At 31.7% G+C, this 16,775-nt stretch overlaps 3 protein-coding genes across 4 annotated transcripts; 1 reads left to right on the top strand and 2 right to left on the bottom strand.

Moving 5' to 3' along the window:
* The first annotated feature begins 1,216 nt into the window (after positions 1-1,216).
* LOC128160778 (uncharacterized) lies at positions 1,217-6,030 on the top strand. The gene is made up of 9 exons (XM_052824108.1): positions 1,217-1,355; positions 1,520-1,586; positions 1,675-1,772; positions 3,086-3,304; positions 3,397-3,447; positions 3,540-3,698; positions 4,072-4,207; positions 4,422-4,542; positions 4,870-6,030. Exons 1-9 carry the CDS (start codon positions 1,325-1,327, stop codon positions 5,410-5,412), a joined length of 1,425 nt encoding a protein of 474 aa, XP_052680068.1. The 5' UTR covers positions 1,217-1,324; the 3' UTR covers positions 5,413-6,030.
* LOC128160779 (uncharacterized) lies at positions 5,302-13,540 on the bottom strand. 2 transcript variants are annotated; one of them, XM_052824111.1, is made up of 3 exons: positions 13,090-13,540; positions 11,491-11,547; positions 5,302-5,414 (listed from the first exon to the last, which is right to left on the bottom strand). In XM_052824111.1, exons 1-2 carry the CDS (start codon positions 13,487-13,489, stop codon positions 11,528-11,530), a joined length of 420 nt encoding a protein of 139 aa, XP_052680071.1. In that variant the 5' UTR covers positions 13,490-13,540; the 3' UTR covers positions 5,302-5,414; positions 11,491-11,527. The 2 variants fall into 2 exon arrangements, with proteins under 2 accessions (XP_052680071.1, XP_052680070.1); XM_052824110.1 differs by lacking the exon at positions 5,302-5,414 and having other exon boundaries at positions 11,462-11,547.
* Positions 13,541-14,893: 1,353 nt separating this feature from the next.
* On the bottom strand, positions 14,894-16,021 carry LOC128160150 (uncharacterized). The gene is made up of 2 exons (XM_052823424.1): positions 15,513-16,021; positions 14,894-15,003 (listed from the first exon to the last, which is right to left on the bottom strand). The coding sequence occupies exons 1-2, from the start codon at positions 15,916-15,918 to the stop codon at positions 14,984-14,986; spliced, it is 426 nt and encodes a 141-aa protein (XP_052679384.1). The 5' UTR covers positions 15,919-16,021; the 3' UTR covers positions 14,894-14,983.
* Positions 16,022-16,775: the final 754 nt, after the last annotated feature.

The raw sequence follows: 16,775 nt of genomic DNA on the forward strand, positions 1-16,775 counted from the left end.
TAATCCATGATACGGATAATATTTACGACTTTGTCGTAAGTTCTTTTGTAAAATGCAGCCCAGAATGTTATTATGCTATATATTTTTTTACTTTTCCTACGCCCAAAACGATTACCCTCTAATATTTCGTTTCGTAACTCTACCGTATTTATAAAGATCACTCATGTTTTATTTGTGATTTACTTTATCTAAGCTGCTTTGAAGGAGGTACACCGTTTTTGTGTATATTTTGCGTCGTAGGACAACTTAAATTGGGAGGGATTGTGAGATAAAACAGAAATATTTTGTTAAAAAAATTGGTTTTGTAGTTTTACGCATACGAGGTGCTCTTTTTATTTAACGCTCATGAACAGAGCTATTTCTAGAAACATGTATATATCTTGAAAGAAAAATACCCTTTTTGTTTTCTTGTAATCGTTCATAAAATTTCAAATGCCTACGCCTCATTTACATAACAGACTATATGTAGGGTAAAGTAAGTTTTTGACAGAATAGTTCTTTTCCTATAGCACCATTAATTAAAGACTGCAAAACCTTTATCGTAGAAAATGTAATTAACTCCTCAGTTTAATTAATTCTTCAATAAAACTTTAATTAAATTTTTTATATTCATTTTTTTATGCATTTTATGTACACAGTAAAACAATACGCTTTGTACATTAATTTCGTCACGTACAATATTTTTCACTGTGTTTATTCGTATTCGTATGAATTCTGTCTGAATGACGTTTATATTCTATTCGCAATATTTTTTTTACCAAAATAAAACATTGTAAAGAGATAAAAAAGATAGCATATTAATTTGATTGTGAAAGATAAATAATGTGCATTTGTTAAGAATCATCCAAGATTTCAATTCGGTATATGATAATAAAGTCGAATATTTGATAAAATGGTCGTTGGCATCTTTTATATGTATTTATCTAATATACATGTATTAATATGCATGCATTTAAAAGGATAGGATATACGCGTATCTTGTAATGTTTTGGAACACTTCCTTTATTCTTATTTATCTAAAAAAAAAAAAACTTTCGAAATAACTGATTTCAGTGCTTAAAAACATTTTAAATGGAAAATTATCCCAAAAAAATGGAATGATGAGATTTTATTGGAACAATAAACATTGTTTCAAGGAAATTAACAATAATTGGAACCATATTAGTTAATTTTTATGGAATGAATTTTATTTTCATCAGGAAATGCATCATTCACTTAGACTGAGTCAGAGTACTTATCCTTATTTATAAAATGTGGAATTCACTCAGAAGTGTGTTGAGTGGAGCAATCTAAACAAAGACAACCATTCATTCTTCAGAGAACAATGCTTTTTTCGCAGAGAGCTAACATGCGGAGTACGTTTAAGTATTTTTATAATTGTCAACTTAAAGAGTTTTGGGTTTTAAACTTTTTTTATTCTATTTCATTATTGTAAACGCGGATGTATATTATTTTTTGATACCTTGACGTCTGCTGCAATAGACGTAATCGATTTTATTCATTTATATCTCTGTTTTAGGTTTGTATTGCCTTACAGTTATATTCCTTTATAAACCAGAAAATACTCACGCGGCGAAGACCCTCAGGTAATAAAGTTATGCTTTTAGAGACAAATGAAAACTCATGTTCAGTCAATAAATAAACATTGTACTTTCGTTTTGTTTTGTTTTGCAGTTTTATCTCATTCATATTTACGGACAAAGAAAGTCCGAAAAATTTGGAAGGTACCTGTTTCGACATAGATAACAAATCTGTGAGCATCATGCATTTCGGTAAATATTTGAAATATGTTCCTACCCTTTGCGTCTATTTGAATATCAATATATATTTTTCAGCTGGCTCATTGAAAAACAAAATTTTTGTAAAATCTTTTGATATACTGTACAAGCACATATTTTCGTTGGGTCAACATTTCGTTGTTTTTTAACCAAATAAAATTCTGTTGGCATTTAATTTAGTCAAATCGTAATCCCTTTGTTTTCATTAATACTTTGGTTAAAAATTCGTCATGGATTTAATTATGTTGATTTATAAGTATAAATCAACAAAATTGGTAGTTTCCAACGAAAATAACGAAATTAAATCCTTAACGAATATTTCTACTTCTACAGTAATTAACCTTAGTGTCAGTCAAGAGCAGTAAGCTTTATTGTTAAAAATATTTGAAAAAAGTGAATTTTGTTTAAAACAAAAGTTTTGCTAGAACTGAAGATGTCTCAATAAAGATAAGACTAAACAGACTCTTAAAATCTAATACATTTTGACGTCCTGCAACTTTTAAAGGATATAGGGAAATAGATTTATATATATATATATATATATATATATATATATATATATATATATATATATATATATATATATATATATATATATATATATATATTTTATTTATTTATTTATTTATATACATACATGTATATATATATATATATATATATATATATATATATATATATATATATATATATATATATATATTGACCTGGATTGAGGACAACATTGATTATATTAGCCCCTAGGGGACAAAATATTGCCTGACGCGAAAATTTAAGAATTGAGTAATTGGAAACATATCGCCGTAGTTTTGTTCCAGTCAACAAAAAGAATTCACGAATTATATTTTGTGCAAAGTTCATACCCAAAATATCCTCAGCATCAAATGGTCACTTGTGTTATTCCGCCTTCTGTAAGAATTAACAAACAAATGTCTTATCTGATTTTACGTCAGTGTAATTCGCAAATCCTTATATCCGATAGATAGCAAACCGTTGTACTGCGCGTCTGTTGTTAACTTGCATTGACTGACCGTCTATTATGACGTAACCTTGCTTTGGAGTCGCGAAGAGTTATTAAAGTCATCGTTTACGAATCTAAAAATCAGAAGCGATTAATTGAAAAGAAGGAAATACTTTGTAGATATTATTTCTAGCCGGTCAATATTAAAAAAAAATTGACGGGTCAATTTTTTTGAACGAGCTAATATTACCAAAATAGAGTTATATAGTGCGAATATACTACTGAATATATATATATATATATATATATAATTTATATATCATGTTAACGTACATGTTCTTGACAGGTATATCATTATTTATCGACAACCTAGGCTCGCCTTGCAATTCTGAGTATACTGAATTAACAGAAATACGAAAATACATAATAAACAACGATCATCAGAGGCCACGATGTAGAACTAAATTAACCGTATCAATGAGTAGAGAACAGTGTGAAAAAACCATTTTGAACTTGGAATACTATTGCCAACATCCAAAGGAATATGACTCTATTTACTTTCAAGGTATGATATTGCAATGGTGAAACATATTTTCTTGTAATAATTATATTCGAGAGCCTAACTTAAAACATTAACGACCTAAAACGATTTTACAGAGTGTATGGTAAAGAATACGTCGCAGAGCAACGATGATCCTAACACAACTGGTAAAACAGCTTTTCAATATCAAAAGTGATTATGATACAATCTCATGTTTACAAATGGTGTCAATAAACATCCATTTTTTATTTAATTACAGAAACGGGAGCTATTACAATGTCAACATTTCCAACACCAATAAGGGGTAAACAAGGAAAAGATTATAAATTTCCAAGGGCTCATTGCAACATGAAGGAATGTAAGCCAAAGGAGTGTTCAACAAATGGATACGGACAAACTACGAAAACATTTTTTAAAGGTATTGACACATCAGAGGGCAATAATTAAACTTGCACTTATATGTAAGAATCCCAAGTCAAAAACAAATTAAAAACTTTGTTTTCTAATTGTTATCCAGAGTTTAAAACTGTAAATAAAATTAAACTGCAACAATAATAATGACAGTGAAAGTAATGATAGATGCATGTAACATTAGATGTTTCATTTTTTACCATTTTACAAAGTGATTTTGTTGCTTTAACAATATACAAAAATACACTTGTCTCTTTTGCCCATTAATAACAAAATCGGGGCGTTTAGCTGTTATCACACCGATTGGTGTTCTTAAACTTGCCAAAAAGGGTGACGTTTCAGTTGCTGTTTGTTTTCTTTACGTTGGTAATATGTTATAGACAGCACGAGAGTTCCCGAGGAAGAAAAACCCATGAAAAAAAATTTGATTTTGGGGGTAGGTTTCGGAGGACTTTTCGTCGGAATCCTGTCTACAGCAATAGTTTTTGTTTGTATCAACAGACATCGAGAAAGCAGGTTTGTCAAAGAACATCATTATCATACATCAAAGAAAGAAAAATATTAAATAAGCATAATTTATAATCGTAATACAATCTCCTTAAGCCCCCCCCACTCTCTCTCTCTCTCTCTCTCTCTCTCTCTCTCTCTCTCTCTCTCTCTCTCTCTCTCTCTCTTGTTTGTTTAAAAAATTGACTTTTTTAGATTTATCTTATACGTCCTTGTTTTACAGAATCATGAATGATGATCTTATTTCCGATTCAAATATACATCGCATGACTCAGACGAACCGGAAATTCTCCATTCATTCAAAGGGAGGAGAGACTGTGTACCATGACATCGCCGACATCCCGGTTTGTCATAGAATCATATTTTCTGTAAATGAATGTATATCATTCAAAAAATGCTTGAAATTTGGAGTTTTCTTCAATGTGAACAAATTTCCATTCCTTTACTTTTTGCTGAAATTAATTTTTGTTTCTATATTGTCTAAACGAATGAAATTTATTATTTAAAGAAAGTTACAGTGCAGTCAGTATGCGTCAATATGGCTATTCGATACCATAATATAAAGTAATACTATATTATAGAAAACCTTAATACATGACTCATAACTGGTAGTCTTAAAGAAAAATTATTCATATTAATTTTCTTTTTTCTACATACATGTAATATTAAAGGGTCCATCCAAGAACGATAAAATAAAGGGTGTGAGTAATGTTTTCCTTCACGATGACTCCCCAGAGCAGCGATACAGCCCAAGCCCCAAAAGCAGCACCAGTACATACGAAAACGAAAGCATATCATCAAAGCTATCATCGAAGAAAGTTGTCGATTCATCAAAAGGGTCAAAAGCATGTGACGAACGACCGCAGGTGTACCATACGTTGTCGAAAGACTACAATACGGCTTCAACAAACACTGAAAACGAGAACATTCTCACGAAAGAAACGTTGAAGAGCGACTATGATGTGGCAAATTATTCACCACGTGAAACGAATCCGATGAAACATGGCGGGCAGTGTGTTTCATATGAACAGCCTATTAGCCTGTCGAGTTCCAAAAAATCAAAAGAATCACAAAGCATAAAGTTGGATAACAATCCAGCGTTGAGTAGAGAAACCTTAACTGGTGAGGAAGCAACTACCTCTAATGTTTATCATGTCTTACAAGGGAGCGAAGGTATAAGTCCAGTGGCTTTACTTGAAGAATCAACCATGTAAATCTAAATAAAAGAAAAGAAGACTAATCTGGCATTATTATTATAATAGTTACATGTAATGGCATTGCATGAAAAACACAAGATTATACGTGTAGTAAAATAATTGAATTTTTAATAAATTTCTCATAACATATACATGTGGACATCTTTAAATCAAATTTAATGACAACATTACTTAGCATAATTATAATGTTTTTAAAGTATGAAGAAACGGTTGTTAACGTATTACCAGGTATCAAGATTAACGTGCATTATGTATTTGTTTTTGTTTACCATAGTTACATGTATTTGTTTTGAAAATGGAAATATGGGTACATTCATTGCATTTTTATTTTAATGCACATTGTCTTTTTCCATATTTTATTGAATCATATGATTTAATTTCTTTTGGTTTCGTGAAATTTTTGCGTATAGATTTTTTAACGAATAAACCAAACTTATCTCTTGCTCAAGAGAAACATATTTTGTAATAAATGAGAGGATTGCATTTATCAAATGAATGCTTTAATGGCATAGTTTTTATAGTTGAATCATATTCTACGAGTATGGAATTTAATATGTACAATTTGAATAAAATTCTTTATATGGCTTTCAAATAAATATGTTGCTGCATATCGAGGAGACTATTACTTGTCAGTTGATCAATGTGTAAAAGGTCGTCTGGCCACGATCATTACATGAAATTAACCGGATCATTACTATAGAATTGTTGAAACAGTTTTACATCACAATTCCAATGTATAAATATCTAAGGAATACATGTAAGGATTCATTCTTTGAGTATTATGAGATGATAATTGTGGTCGGGCCATAGTCAAACCATTAAAGCCTGAATGGCTTTGTGATAGATTTTCCACGCTCCGACCGAAATGATCGCCTCATGATATTAAAAGAATGATTCCTTATTACTTATATTTATATTTTAACCAATTGTACACTTTAAAACAACATAAATTAAAACCACTAATTTTTCATGCATTACTATGGTGTGCAACCAATACCGTTTTACGGTTATGCTACATGTATTAGACACGCCCATTTTGTGTCGCTCATCTTTTATGAAATTATTGGGTTTTAGGCTTCAAAATTGATTCGCAATGTTACCACAGACAAAGACAGTTGAAAATGTAAATATAAGAAATTACTGCGACATTGCGCATGTACCATTGACTATGTAAGTTCAAAAATGCATGATGACATATCTAAAGACATGCCGTGATCTATCTAGTACTTAATTACACCAAAAGTATACTACTTGCTGTTGAGTAGCAGACAACATAACTAATCTTATTCGGTCATTCTATAATTTATTCTTACTTGATGGTTATTTGTACATGTAATAAAATTAAATGCATTTGTGAATAAACAAATGTCAGATGTAAATATCGTCTTCAAAGTATTAATATGGAGCATTAACAACAAAAGTCTGGGCGTTTTATGCATGATATATGACAGATTTATCTTCCAGTGTAAAAAATCCTAAGAATTATTTAAAATCACACGCAATGATTGTGAAGTACAAAATTTCATTAACTTAAAACATGTTCCTAGTTAACCTTAATTTAAAGGTGAATCGGGCTATAATAAGTATTAAAACATAAAAAAATTAGATCGAATAGTTATAATTAACGAAAGATACAGATAGTCTTAAACCAAATGCCACACAAAAGGACCACATAATATTGAAACTTGTCTTTAACTGTCATATGGTAGATGTCAAATAATAACCTTGCTAAAGAAGAGCAAGATTCGTAATTTGTTTTGTTTTCTGTTTAACTCATACAATGGCATAATAAATCGGCAGTCTTATAGGCAAAAAAAGTTTACGCGTTTTGTTTATTTGTTTAAACGTAAATTAATTGATCTGTTGTGGTACATTTTTACAGTGACATGCAACCTACTAAATTTTGACACCAAGTAAAATTGTATTATCATGATAATGTGAGTGGGTTTTTTTCAAAACCTATCGCGTTTATTTTTACAAAGTTAATAAATAGACCACCCAAAACATGTAAACACTTGTAACATAATGGATATTGCACCGTATTTAGCGTTTGCGGAAGAAATTTAAGAACTCCACACCTCTTCATGCATGTCAGTATATATGACACCAATTGACGAACAAAAGTTTTAATTGGAATTTACGCCTCTTTTAATATGAACAAAACCAATCGCGACTATGTATATATTACCAACATCTGGGATGGAAATGCAATTAAAACGAGCATGTATAAAATTGCATCCGTTAAGTTTACATAAATAATAATCAAAATAGTAATAAACAGATTTTCCGACTTTAAGGCACCGGTCTAACATATCACAAAATTATACCATACTTGGATCACCAGGAAAAAGATAAAATGTAAACGAGGAAATATTTAAAACGAGATAGAGTTTATCTTCCCGAAACGTTTGCCCAATCCCAATAGTATTTTTGTAAAATAAAAATATGTTCAAATCAAATCAAATTGTTGTACATATACATATAAGGTTATAAATACCTGTATACTTGTCAGTAAAAAAAATGTTTTTTGTGTTTATTTGTAAAGAAATAAATTTCTTGGTTGACGTTAACAAGGACTAGTCGTCAAAATATACATGTATGAAGCGACTTTTCTTTACATGTAGTATCACTTCCTATGTACATTTTTTTTTATATTTTATCAAACTCACGAGGTTCCGTAGACATGGCTAGTATTCCTTTCTTATTAAAATCACCTGGGCAATTTTTGTCGCTGATACTCATAAAAATACAAAAGTTTTTAACATAAATGATGATAAATACGGTACAAATCCAAACGAACAGGAGTCGATCAATTTTATTTAGAGTTACGAGCGAGACACATATCTGCATTGTAGATCTCACAATATATTGATCTTTTCTTGCCATATTGTGACTATGTCTTTTAGAATTGATATAAACAGTATCCTAAAATATATATAGGGATTGTTGAAAATTGACCTTCACCACTTTCTCAATACGTGATCTTTAATTATTACATCAACTTAAGCCTTCCGTAAAAATAAAGAAGGCACAAACATAACATTGTATTTTTATTCTTGAATATTCTCTGAGAATGAGAAAATCCGAAAGAAAAACAAACCGGAGGCTGTATATACACTGTAATGGGATGAGGAAGGGAATCACTATTTGACATAACACGAACTAGGAATTGTGTTAGGAGCTCCAATCGTGTTTTGGTAGGGCAATAAGATGCATCAACGATGTAAACATAAGAATCAAAACGTAAATTAACGAGAGTAAACAATTCATGGGTGGGGCCTAAATTGGGATGGTTAAGAGCTTTTGTGATAAAATCGGCCTTGGCAAATTTATTTGGACAAAATACATGTACGAGGGTTGTCCCAAAATAATGTAGACTGGACACATAATTTATAATTTGTTCACTGCAATTTCATTAGACTTCTATGTTTTCTTCAATGACCCTTTGGCAAACAATACTGAAAAATTCAAATCTGTACTTTATTTATTTCTCGAGAAAATAAATAATTATTTACAACAAGTTTTGTCAGGCGGCGCAATGTGCAACGTCGAAAATCTCCAGTTTTACGTTGTTGCTAAACCCTCCACATCGTTTTACGATAACATGTCCGTTTTATTTCCGAAAATGTCTTTAAAAATATCATCTTCGAACATGTATCCTGAGTGCACATTCAATATATATTTCTAATTTTGTTTTGTTTTTTAATATATTTTCTAAGTACAAACGATCTATCGGCTTCAAACTTGTCCTGTATTACTTGTGTTCTAACGTTCGTCTTACCGAAATGTGTCGTTCTGCATTTTAATGTCCATTGATATCGTTCGGGGTTTCTTTTTTTCACTTATTCATCATACTTGTTCAATTATGTTCAATGTTGTTTAACTACTTATACACAAAACGCATTTCTAATCGATTTTGTTAATTTCATTTACTTCCAAAGCCGCTTAGATTTATTTCATGGTTTTTACAAAATTGTATCAGTTACTGCTGCGCCGCCTTAAACGCTGACATCGTCATTTTATTACAAGTTAATTTTCAACTTGTCACAAAACGCGCTATATAATATTTAAATTTTGTTTTGCCAAATCATTTTCTGAGTGACAAATAGAATTATTATCAAATATCAATGTATGTTTTATTTGAATTTTTTCATTCAAAAAGTACTTTTCTTCGCAATTTTCATTTCATTATGTTGATTTTAACTTTTTTTTTACACTGCGCCGCATGTCGAATTTCTGATCTAACATGCTTTCATTTCACTTATTTAATCTCATACAGTATTTGATTTTAAAACATTATTTGAATGCAAATATCTTGAACCCTACGTGGAACAAATTCTATCTTCCTTTGTCATCGATTAACTGAATAACGCCACTTGTCTACGCTATTTTGGGACAACCCTCGTACATATGTAAACAGTAAATATCCAATATTTTTTACTTGAATTTCTGTTAGAAATTTTAAAAAAAATTTATCCAGGGGCATCTTATCCGCTCTGCTCTCTACAGACACGTAGCATCGTTTTTGAAAGTGGGGGAGGGGGGGACTCATAAAAAAAAACCCGCCCCCCTCCCTCCCCAGATGCTACGTGCCTGCTCTATGGCATATACATGTACATAAATAATATAATGTATTCGTATATATGTATGTCATAAAGATGCCCTTGTACCCCGATTTGTCCATACTTGGCAGTTACTGGAACTAAATCTGCTCCTTCATTACGGAGTTATGAATTTTTGTTTTATTTCTCAGCTGAACTAAACATTAATTTACGGGCAATTTACATGTACGTGTATGAGCAGGCATTGAAAATGAAATATAGTTTAGATGGCTGCTATTTTTTTTCTTTTATTAGAAATAAAGCTGATTTAATAAACGATTTTGTCTTGTAGTTTTTTCTCCTTTCACGACTTTTGATCAATAAAAACAATTGCAGTATTGTGTAAATCAAATTGTGCAAAACACAAGCTGATAAGGGCTCACAATTTTTGTTATGTAAACAAGGCTCGTGCCCTGTTTTTGTTTACATTAGTTCAATTTACCGGCTAAAGACTCAAGTTCTTTTCCAAACTGATGTTTCCATCTTTTTATTCGTTTTAAGCATAAATTAACAGATCCTGACGTTTACTACATTCATTTGAGGTCTAAACTGGAGTTTTGACTTCAACGTTCAAAATGTAAACAAAAGCTTTGTTTACATAGCAAAGAATTGTAAGCTCTGTAACTTGCTTATAACTCAACGAATGACACTCAGGATTTTGGTTGCCTATTCATGCACGTAGCATCGTTTGTTTTTTTTTTTTGTTTTTTTTTATGGAGGGGGGGGGGGTGGGGGTGGGGGTAGTATACCTTTAACTTCATTCAATTTCACTGATTATCTTCTTAATTATTTTCAATTCAATATTTTACATGGTCCCATAAAAATGGGGGCTCAACTCCATGTTAATTCAATTTTTTGTTTGTACATTTAAGAAAAATCTTTGCTCCGCAAAAGAGTGTGTGTGGGGGGGGGGGGGGGTGGGGGGGGGCGGTCCCGATGCTATGTGCCTGGTATTAAAGATGTCTTACTGAAGCATTGTAAACATTTAGATCGGAAAAATATTTTTTGAACAAAATCGTGACCATACCCCTTTAAGGCTAGACCATTAGTTACTAAAATTATCAATTTTGTACTTGCAAGCAGTATCTAAATAATGACAACTCTTTGATGCCCTTGCAGATATAAGCGGCAATGCATAACTACGCATTAGTCGATAAAGGAATTTATTTTATGGTTATATAAATAAGTTGGGAACTATTTTCCAAAAGTTCGATTGTGATAGATTAATTTCAGCAAAACTTGATTTTAATATAATTTCTATTCATTGACAACTGATATCATATCATTAATGTACCAAGCTATTAATTAATCATCAAGTTACTAGTTATACATGTAGTAAATCAGAGTTCTAATAGTTTAAACTTTTGGCATTCAGCTATGAACTACATTCACTAGGCTATTATAAGCACTGTACTACAATTAACATCAAACAACAGGACGACATCTGTAGAATATCATCAGCTTTATTAAATACTTTGAGACAATGCTTCTGCTTCCTCCTCCTCCTCCTCTCACAGAATTGTACAATAAGCTGAAACAAAGAAAGAAAATTAAGTTAACTTTAGAAGATCAACATGATAATGGGTGATAAATTAATGATGAAATGTCAGGGGTACACGTATATGACGATCAATTGAAATAAGACAGAGAGATCACAATGTATACTAGAATTACGGCTGAGTCATGTTGTCTTATTAATTAAGGTGGAATAAAACACCTGGAAAAGTACACTCAAATTAACAGTAAATTATTTGATTTCTATTATAATATAATATAATAAGATCATGAAAGATATAATGATGAATAAACTGTACATTTCCCAAATAAACAAAAATTGTGCAGTTTGGTGATGAAAAATGAATATCTAATAGTTAAAATCATCTCAGTAAGTACCAACAAAAATCCCCTGCGCGATGCGAACTCGGGATGCATAATTTACGGATCACAAGCCCGACACTATATTCACTCGGCTATGAAGTAAGTTACCTAAATTGTTGTTGTCATTAAAAACCCTTTTAATAAAATGAAGAAAAAAAATCGTTTCGATCAAAGGCCAGCCATTCTGCGATGATGCATTATTCCACCTTGAAAAAGTTTCTCAAACAAATCAGCACAGAATTACTTCACCATGACGAATAGCACGATAGATGGGAAATATAGGGAAAATGTGCAATTTTGGATTATAATTATTTAAGGAATGAATTCAATATTTATATATTTTACAGTTTACGTTTTTTTATAAACCGCTTCGCGGTTTATAAAGCGTAAATTGCCCCAAACCATTTTATATCGTATAAAACAAAAAAATATTGAATTCATTGTTTATAATTTAATTTTTTTACTCTTCATTGTAGATAAAAACGGTCATTTGACCTTTAAAATGACGTAAAAACGTCAGGCGTATTGATATGTTTTAGACGTTAGTCTTACTATGACGTAGGCAACATTCTTTATACGATATAAAATAATTTTTTAGCCAACCAGAAAGCGCGTTACAACCAAAATTAAATTATATATTTTTAAAACTCTACCTTACAATGTTAGTCTTTAATATCATAATAGTAAAATATGTCGGCTCGACATGCCTCAACTCGAGGTGTAAAAATATCTTCATTCAAAGATGCTCTAGATCTTGTGTTTCTTACGGATACAGATGATCTTAGTGTAAAATTGTCATGCCACTTAGATTATGCGTTGTCTGTATGGTACACTAAGCTGTCAGAATGGTTGTTTTTTTGGTGTTTTTTTAAATTACAAATATGTTAAAACAAAATGGTTAGTTATATATTAAACCAATCCCCATTACATACTGTAAATTATAAAATACTTAGACGACGGATATCTAAGTTTGCCGGTGAGGGGGTTCTAGGCATGTTTTCGGTTTTTAAAAATGAATAGATTTTCTACTATAGATCCGCGCATGTTATTTACTAGCTACATGTACATGTATTTAACATGAAATCGCTTAATATTTGTAGCTAATGTTTATTTATTTATTTACAGCTAATATCTATACATATGCAAATCATCTGCGCACATTGTTTTGATGAATACGTCATAAAGAAAAACTTACAACTCTGATACTCCGCCCATATTTTGTCCAATTCTGTTCTCACTGAATCCTGACCGTACCCCCTGATTCTGACACTTTTCCCCCTATTTGGAGAGGTGTATTGCTTGTAAAACAGGTCAGAATTAAAATTTCTTGTCTGCACGCTCACTTGTTTCAAATAACCTTTTCTCTCTAACTCTTGAAACAAGAACAGCCTCCTATTTCCCCGTACAACGAACCATTCGCCCTCGTGTTTCATGACTTCCATTAAAGGCAAACTTTCCACAGCAATCTTTTTCATCAGAATTTGTCGAAATGTTTCTGGGATGGAGTGTCCATCGCGGAAATTGGATTGGATGCTGTCGTGGGTGAATCGGATTTCGGACGGATACTTGTATACCACAGACTCACCGTTACCCATGTTAATGTTTGTGTACAGCTGGCGCGCGCGCGTTTAATTTTTTTTTAATTCGGAGAAAAAAATTTACTTTCGTTTTCTTTTTAGATCGTGTGCCAATTTTTGAAAACGAAGACATGCAAATTATCATGTTGCCCTATTTTTCCAGCTTGACTGGTGACACATGCGCGGATCTAGAGGTGGTGGGGTCAGGGGGACCCCCTTGAAAATGAAAATTTATTTAAATTTTCATAGTAAAATTATCACAAAAATGAACCGGACCCCCCCCCCCCCCCGCCAAACACAATTATCCTTCGGACCCCCCCCCCCCCCCGTGGAAAAATTTTCTGGATCTTCTAATGCATTTCCTTTTCCTCTTTGCATACGCTTTAATCAATGTTGAAAAAATCTTACAATATTCATTTGAGCTTTGATCAAAAGCATTTGCACACAGATCAGTTTTAATTTTACCTCTTGTACGTACATGCAGCATCAAGAGGAAGGAATACCCCCCCCCCCCCCCCCCCCATTACACACTTTTTTCTTTCTTTTTTTTTTTGCAGCAGACGTTTTCTTTAATTTAAATATAGAAATGAATTATTATCATGTATTTAGTATTTTAGTTTAAAAACGTTTCTTTTATCTGTTTGACTTGAAAGTAAAACATTTACACATTTACATACATAATGATTCAAATCATGTTTTTCTTCTCATATGCGTAAGAATGTTAATTGGAAGTATAATTCGCCAGCTATAGTCTGTCCCAAGATATTTATCCAGCACATTTTGCCGATTTTTAATTTATAAAAAAAAATATACATAACCTATATGAAATAAGTGCAATTGAAATCAATGAAAGGGAAAATTTCCAAGATATCTTCATTGACACGTTGTCATTCTCCACTCAGAAAAATTCACAGGAGCGAAAACAAATGTCTTACGGAGATATATAATGAGGAATTATTACATCTTTTCCCCATTTGGAATTCACTCGGAATACCTCGCGCAATTTTTTCAACGTTATCATCCGGGTCTGCTGCAATACAAAATTTTCGTAGATTTCAATTTTTTTAGCCGTGTATTGAAATCTGAAAAGCTAAAGATCGCGTTTCAAGATAGAAATCTTGGAAAATTTTTATCTTGATATAAGAGGTGCATGTATTTATAAATAATTTATTAAATATCGAATAATTAACAAAATGTGAATCGAGAAGACATGTATCTTGGGACAGAGTATAACTGTAAAGATTATTTATGCCTTGCTATTCCGGAAATCAGCAAAACGGTGCATGCTTTTAAAATACATTAACAGAGCTGATCAAACTAATTTTATTGTAAATAAAAACATTTTTGGGAGCAAGGAATACTTGTTTTTTATATATAGTTTCTCCACCCTATAAACAATAAAAAATAATAAATTAATGACAATTGTGGATTTCTTCTAATCTTTATTTCATGCAATTTATATCACTTAACATGTACGCATGTACTCCTGAAACACTTCTGCTGTCGTTTCTATCACATGATTGCACAACGAGCTGAAAATATTAAAAAAAATAAAGACTTTGAACGCAAATATTTAAAAATATCATCCATATATCATCGGCATTTAAGTTTGAGATTTATCCCAATAAAAACTTCCCCCGGAGCAAAGTTTCCCCTCTTTGTGATATTCAGCAAAAATCGAGGTCTGCGGTGAATACATTATACTGGGTGAAAACTTAGAACTTTGTTGAGTGTACACTATACTGCGTAAACACTTAGAAGTTCTGTTGAGTGTACATTACCAAAATGCAGACTCGAAGTTTACAAAAAATCATCTATACAAGATGCTGCTCATTTATCAAAGTGGATTTATATTAAACGTTTTTTATTTGGTACGTATGCTTTTTTTTATTTTCATGTATATTGACTATTTACTGATTTTGTAAATTTTAGGATGTGCGATTAAGTCGAATTCATCAATATAATCCCACATTTATTTCATAGCACAACGTACATATACTACATGTATCTATTTGTATATTAGTAAAACAGTTAAACTTACAGGTCTCTCGCTGGTATTCAGACCATATCTCATCTAGTTCTTGCTTCACTGCATGATGGCGATAACCACGGATCAAAACGGTTTTTCCTTTATTCGAAGATGTGTGTTGTGTTTGAAAGAGATACTGATCAAAATTTCTTGTTTGAACTTTGACCTGAGATAACAGACCTCTTTTCTCTAACTCTTTAAATAAAAACAACCTTCTATTCCCCCGTACAACGAACCACTCTCCTCCATATTTCATAACTTCAATCAATGGCAAATCCTCAACAGTTAGCTTTTTCCACAGAATTTGACGAAATGTTTCTGGGATGGAGTGTCCATCGCTGAAATTGGATTGAATGCTGTCGTGAGTGAATCGAATATTAGACGGATACATGTTCACCACAGACTCACCGTTACCCATTTTTCCACCTCACAAAGGTTGTACTTTAGTATGTCGGGAATAGGTAGCTATCATTTAAGACAGTTTATCGTTTTCTGAAAACAGAAAAAGATTAGATATCGCCGCCCTATTTGACGCTTGAGTGGATAAAATCCCAGTTTACGGAATACGTAAGACGTGCTGATACGTGATATGGAGTGACTCAGAAAGAAGGTATTTGCGAGAAGTCATTCAATAACACCCAAACCCTCCAAACATTTATTTGAAAAAATGAAACTAAAAACAGACAGAAGGCCATAACATACATAATATGGCATTGGCTGTTAGAGAGATGGGTACATAAATTGATGCTAATAAAGACATCAAATTTAATCAATTATTTTTTTCAAATCATTCGTGTTCGTGTGCGTAATAGCAATGTAAGTCACAATATACAATGTAAATAAATGCATTGCCATAAACAGTATGTACATGTCTCATGTAATATTTCCTTTGTCAATTCAAATACTGTAATCTTATCAATATACAATGTACCTCCATAACATTTATAAAAATGTATTGGCATAAGAGAGAACGTAGGGGTCATCACATATATTCTTTCTAGAAAAAAGATTAACATTTGGTGAAGTTGTTTTTGTTTTTTTTCATGAGAGGGTTTTTTTTAATTAATTTTTTTTTGGGGGGGGGGGTGTTTCGGTTTTAGGAGTTTTTTGTTGTTGTTTTTTTTATAAATATTTAAGCATTGGATCATTATTTTATGAAAGATATAATAATAATATCATAACTAAAGCGGTATGTGCATATCAATTGAGTAACGCGCGTTCACGCTCTATGAAAATGTGTATGCACACACCGCTCCATTGCCTTGTCTGCAGATA

This window comes from Crassostrea angulata, chromosome 8 (assembly GCF_025612915.1).
Source record: "Crassostrea angulata isolate pt1a10 chromosome 8, ASM2561291v2, whole genome shotgun sequence".
In the NCBI taxonomy this organism is placed as follows: Eukaryota; Metazoa; Mollusca; class Bivalvia; order Ostreida; family Ostreidae; genus Magallana; species Magallana angulata.

Bases quoted from the DNA above. Each gene is read 5' to 3' on its own strand.
- LOC128160778 (XM_052824108.1), top strand. From the start codon at position 1,325: ATGCTTTTTTCGCAGAGAGCTAACATGCGGA. The intron at 1,773-3,085 runs GTAAATATTTGA...TGTTCTTGACAG, and splicing joins TGTGAGCATCATGCATTTCG to GTATATCATTATTTATCGAC. The intron at 3,448-3,539 runs GTAAAACAGCTT...ATTTAATTACAG, and splicing joins CGATGATCCTAACACAACTG to AAACGGGAGCTATTACAATG.
- LOC128160779 (XM_052824111.1), bottom strand. From the start codon at position 13,489: ATGGGTAACGGTGAGTCTGTGGTATACAAGTATCCGTCCGAAATCCGA. The intron at 11,548-13,089 runs GTAAGTTTTTCT...TCTTTGTTTCAG, and splicing joins ATGGGCGGAGTATCAGAGTT to CTTATTGTACAATTCTGTGA.
- LOC128160150 (XM_052823424.1), bottom strand. From the start codon at position 15,918: ATGGGTAACGGTGAGTCTGTGGTGAACATGTATCCGTCTAATATTCGA. The intron at 15,004-15,512 runs GTAAGTTTAACT...TAATATTTTCAG, and splicing joins TGAATACCAGCGAGAGACCT to CTCGTTGTGCAATCATGTGA.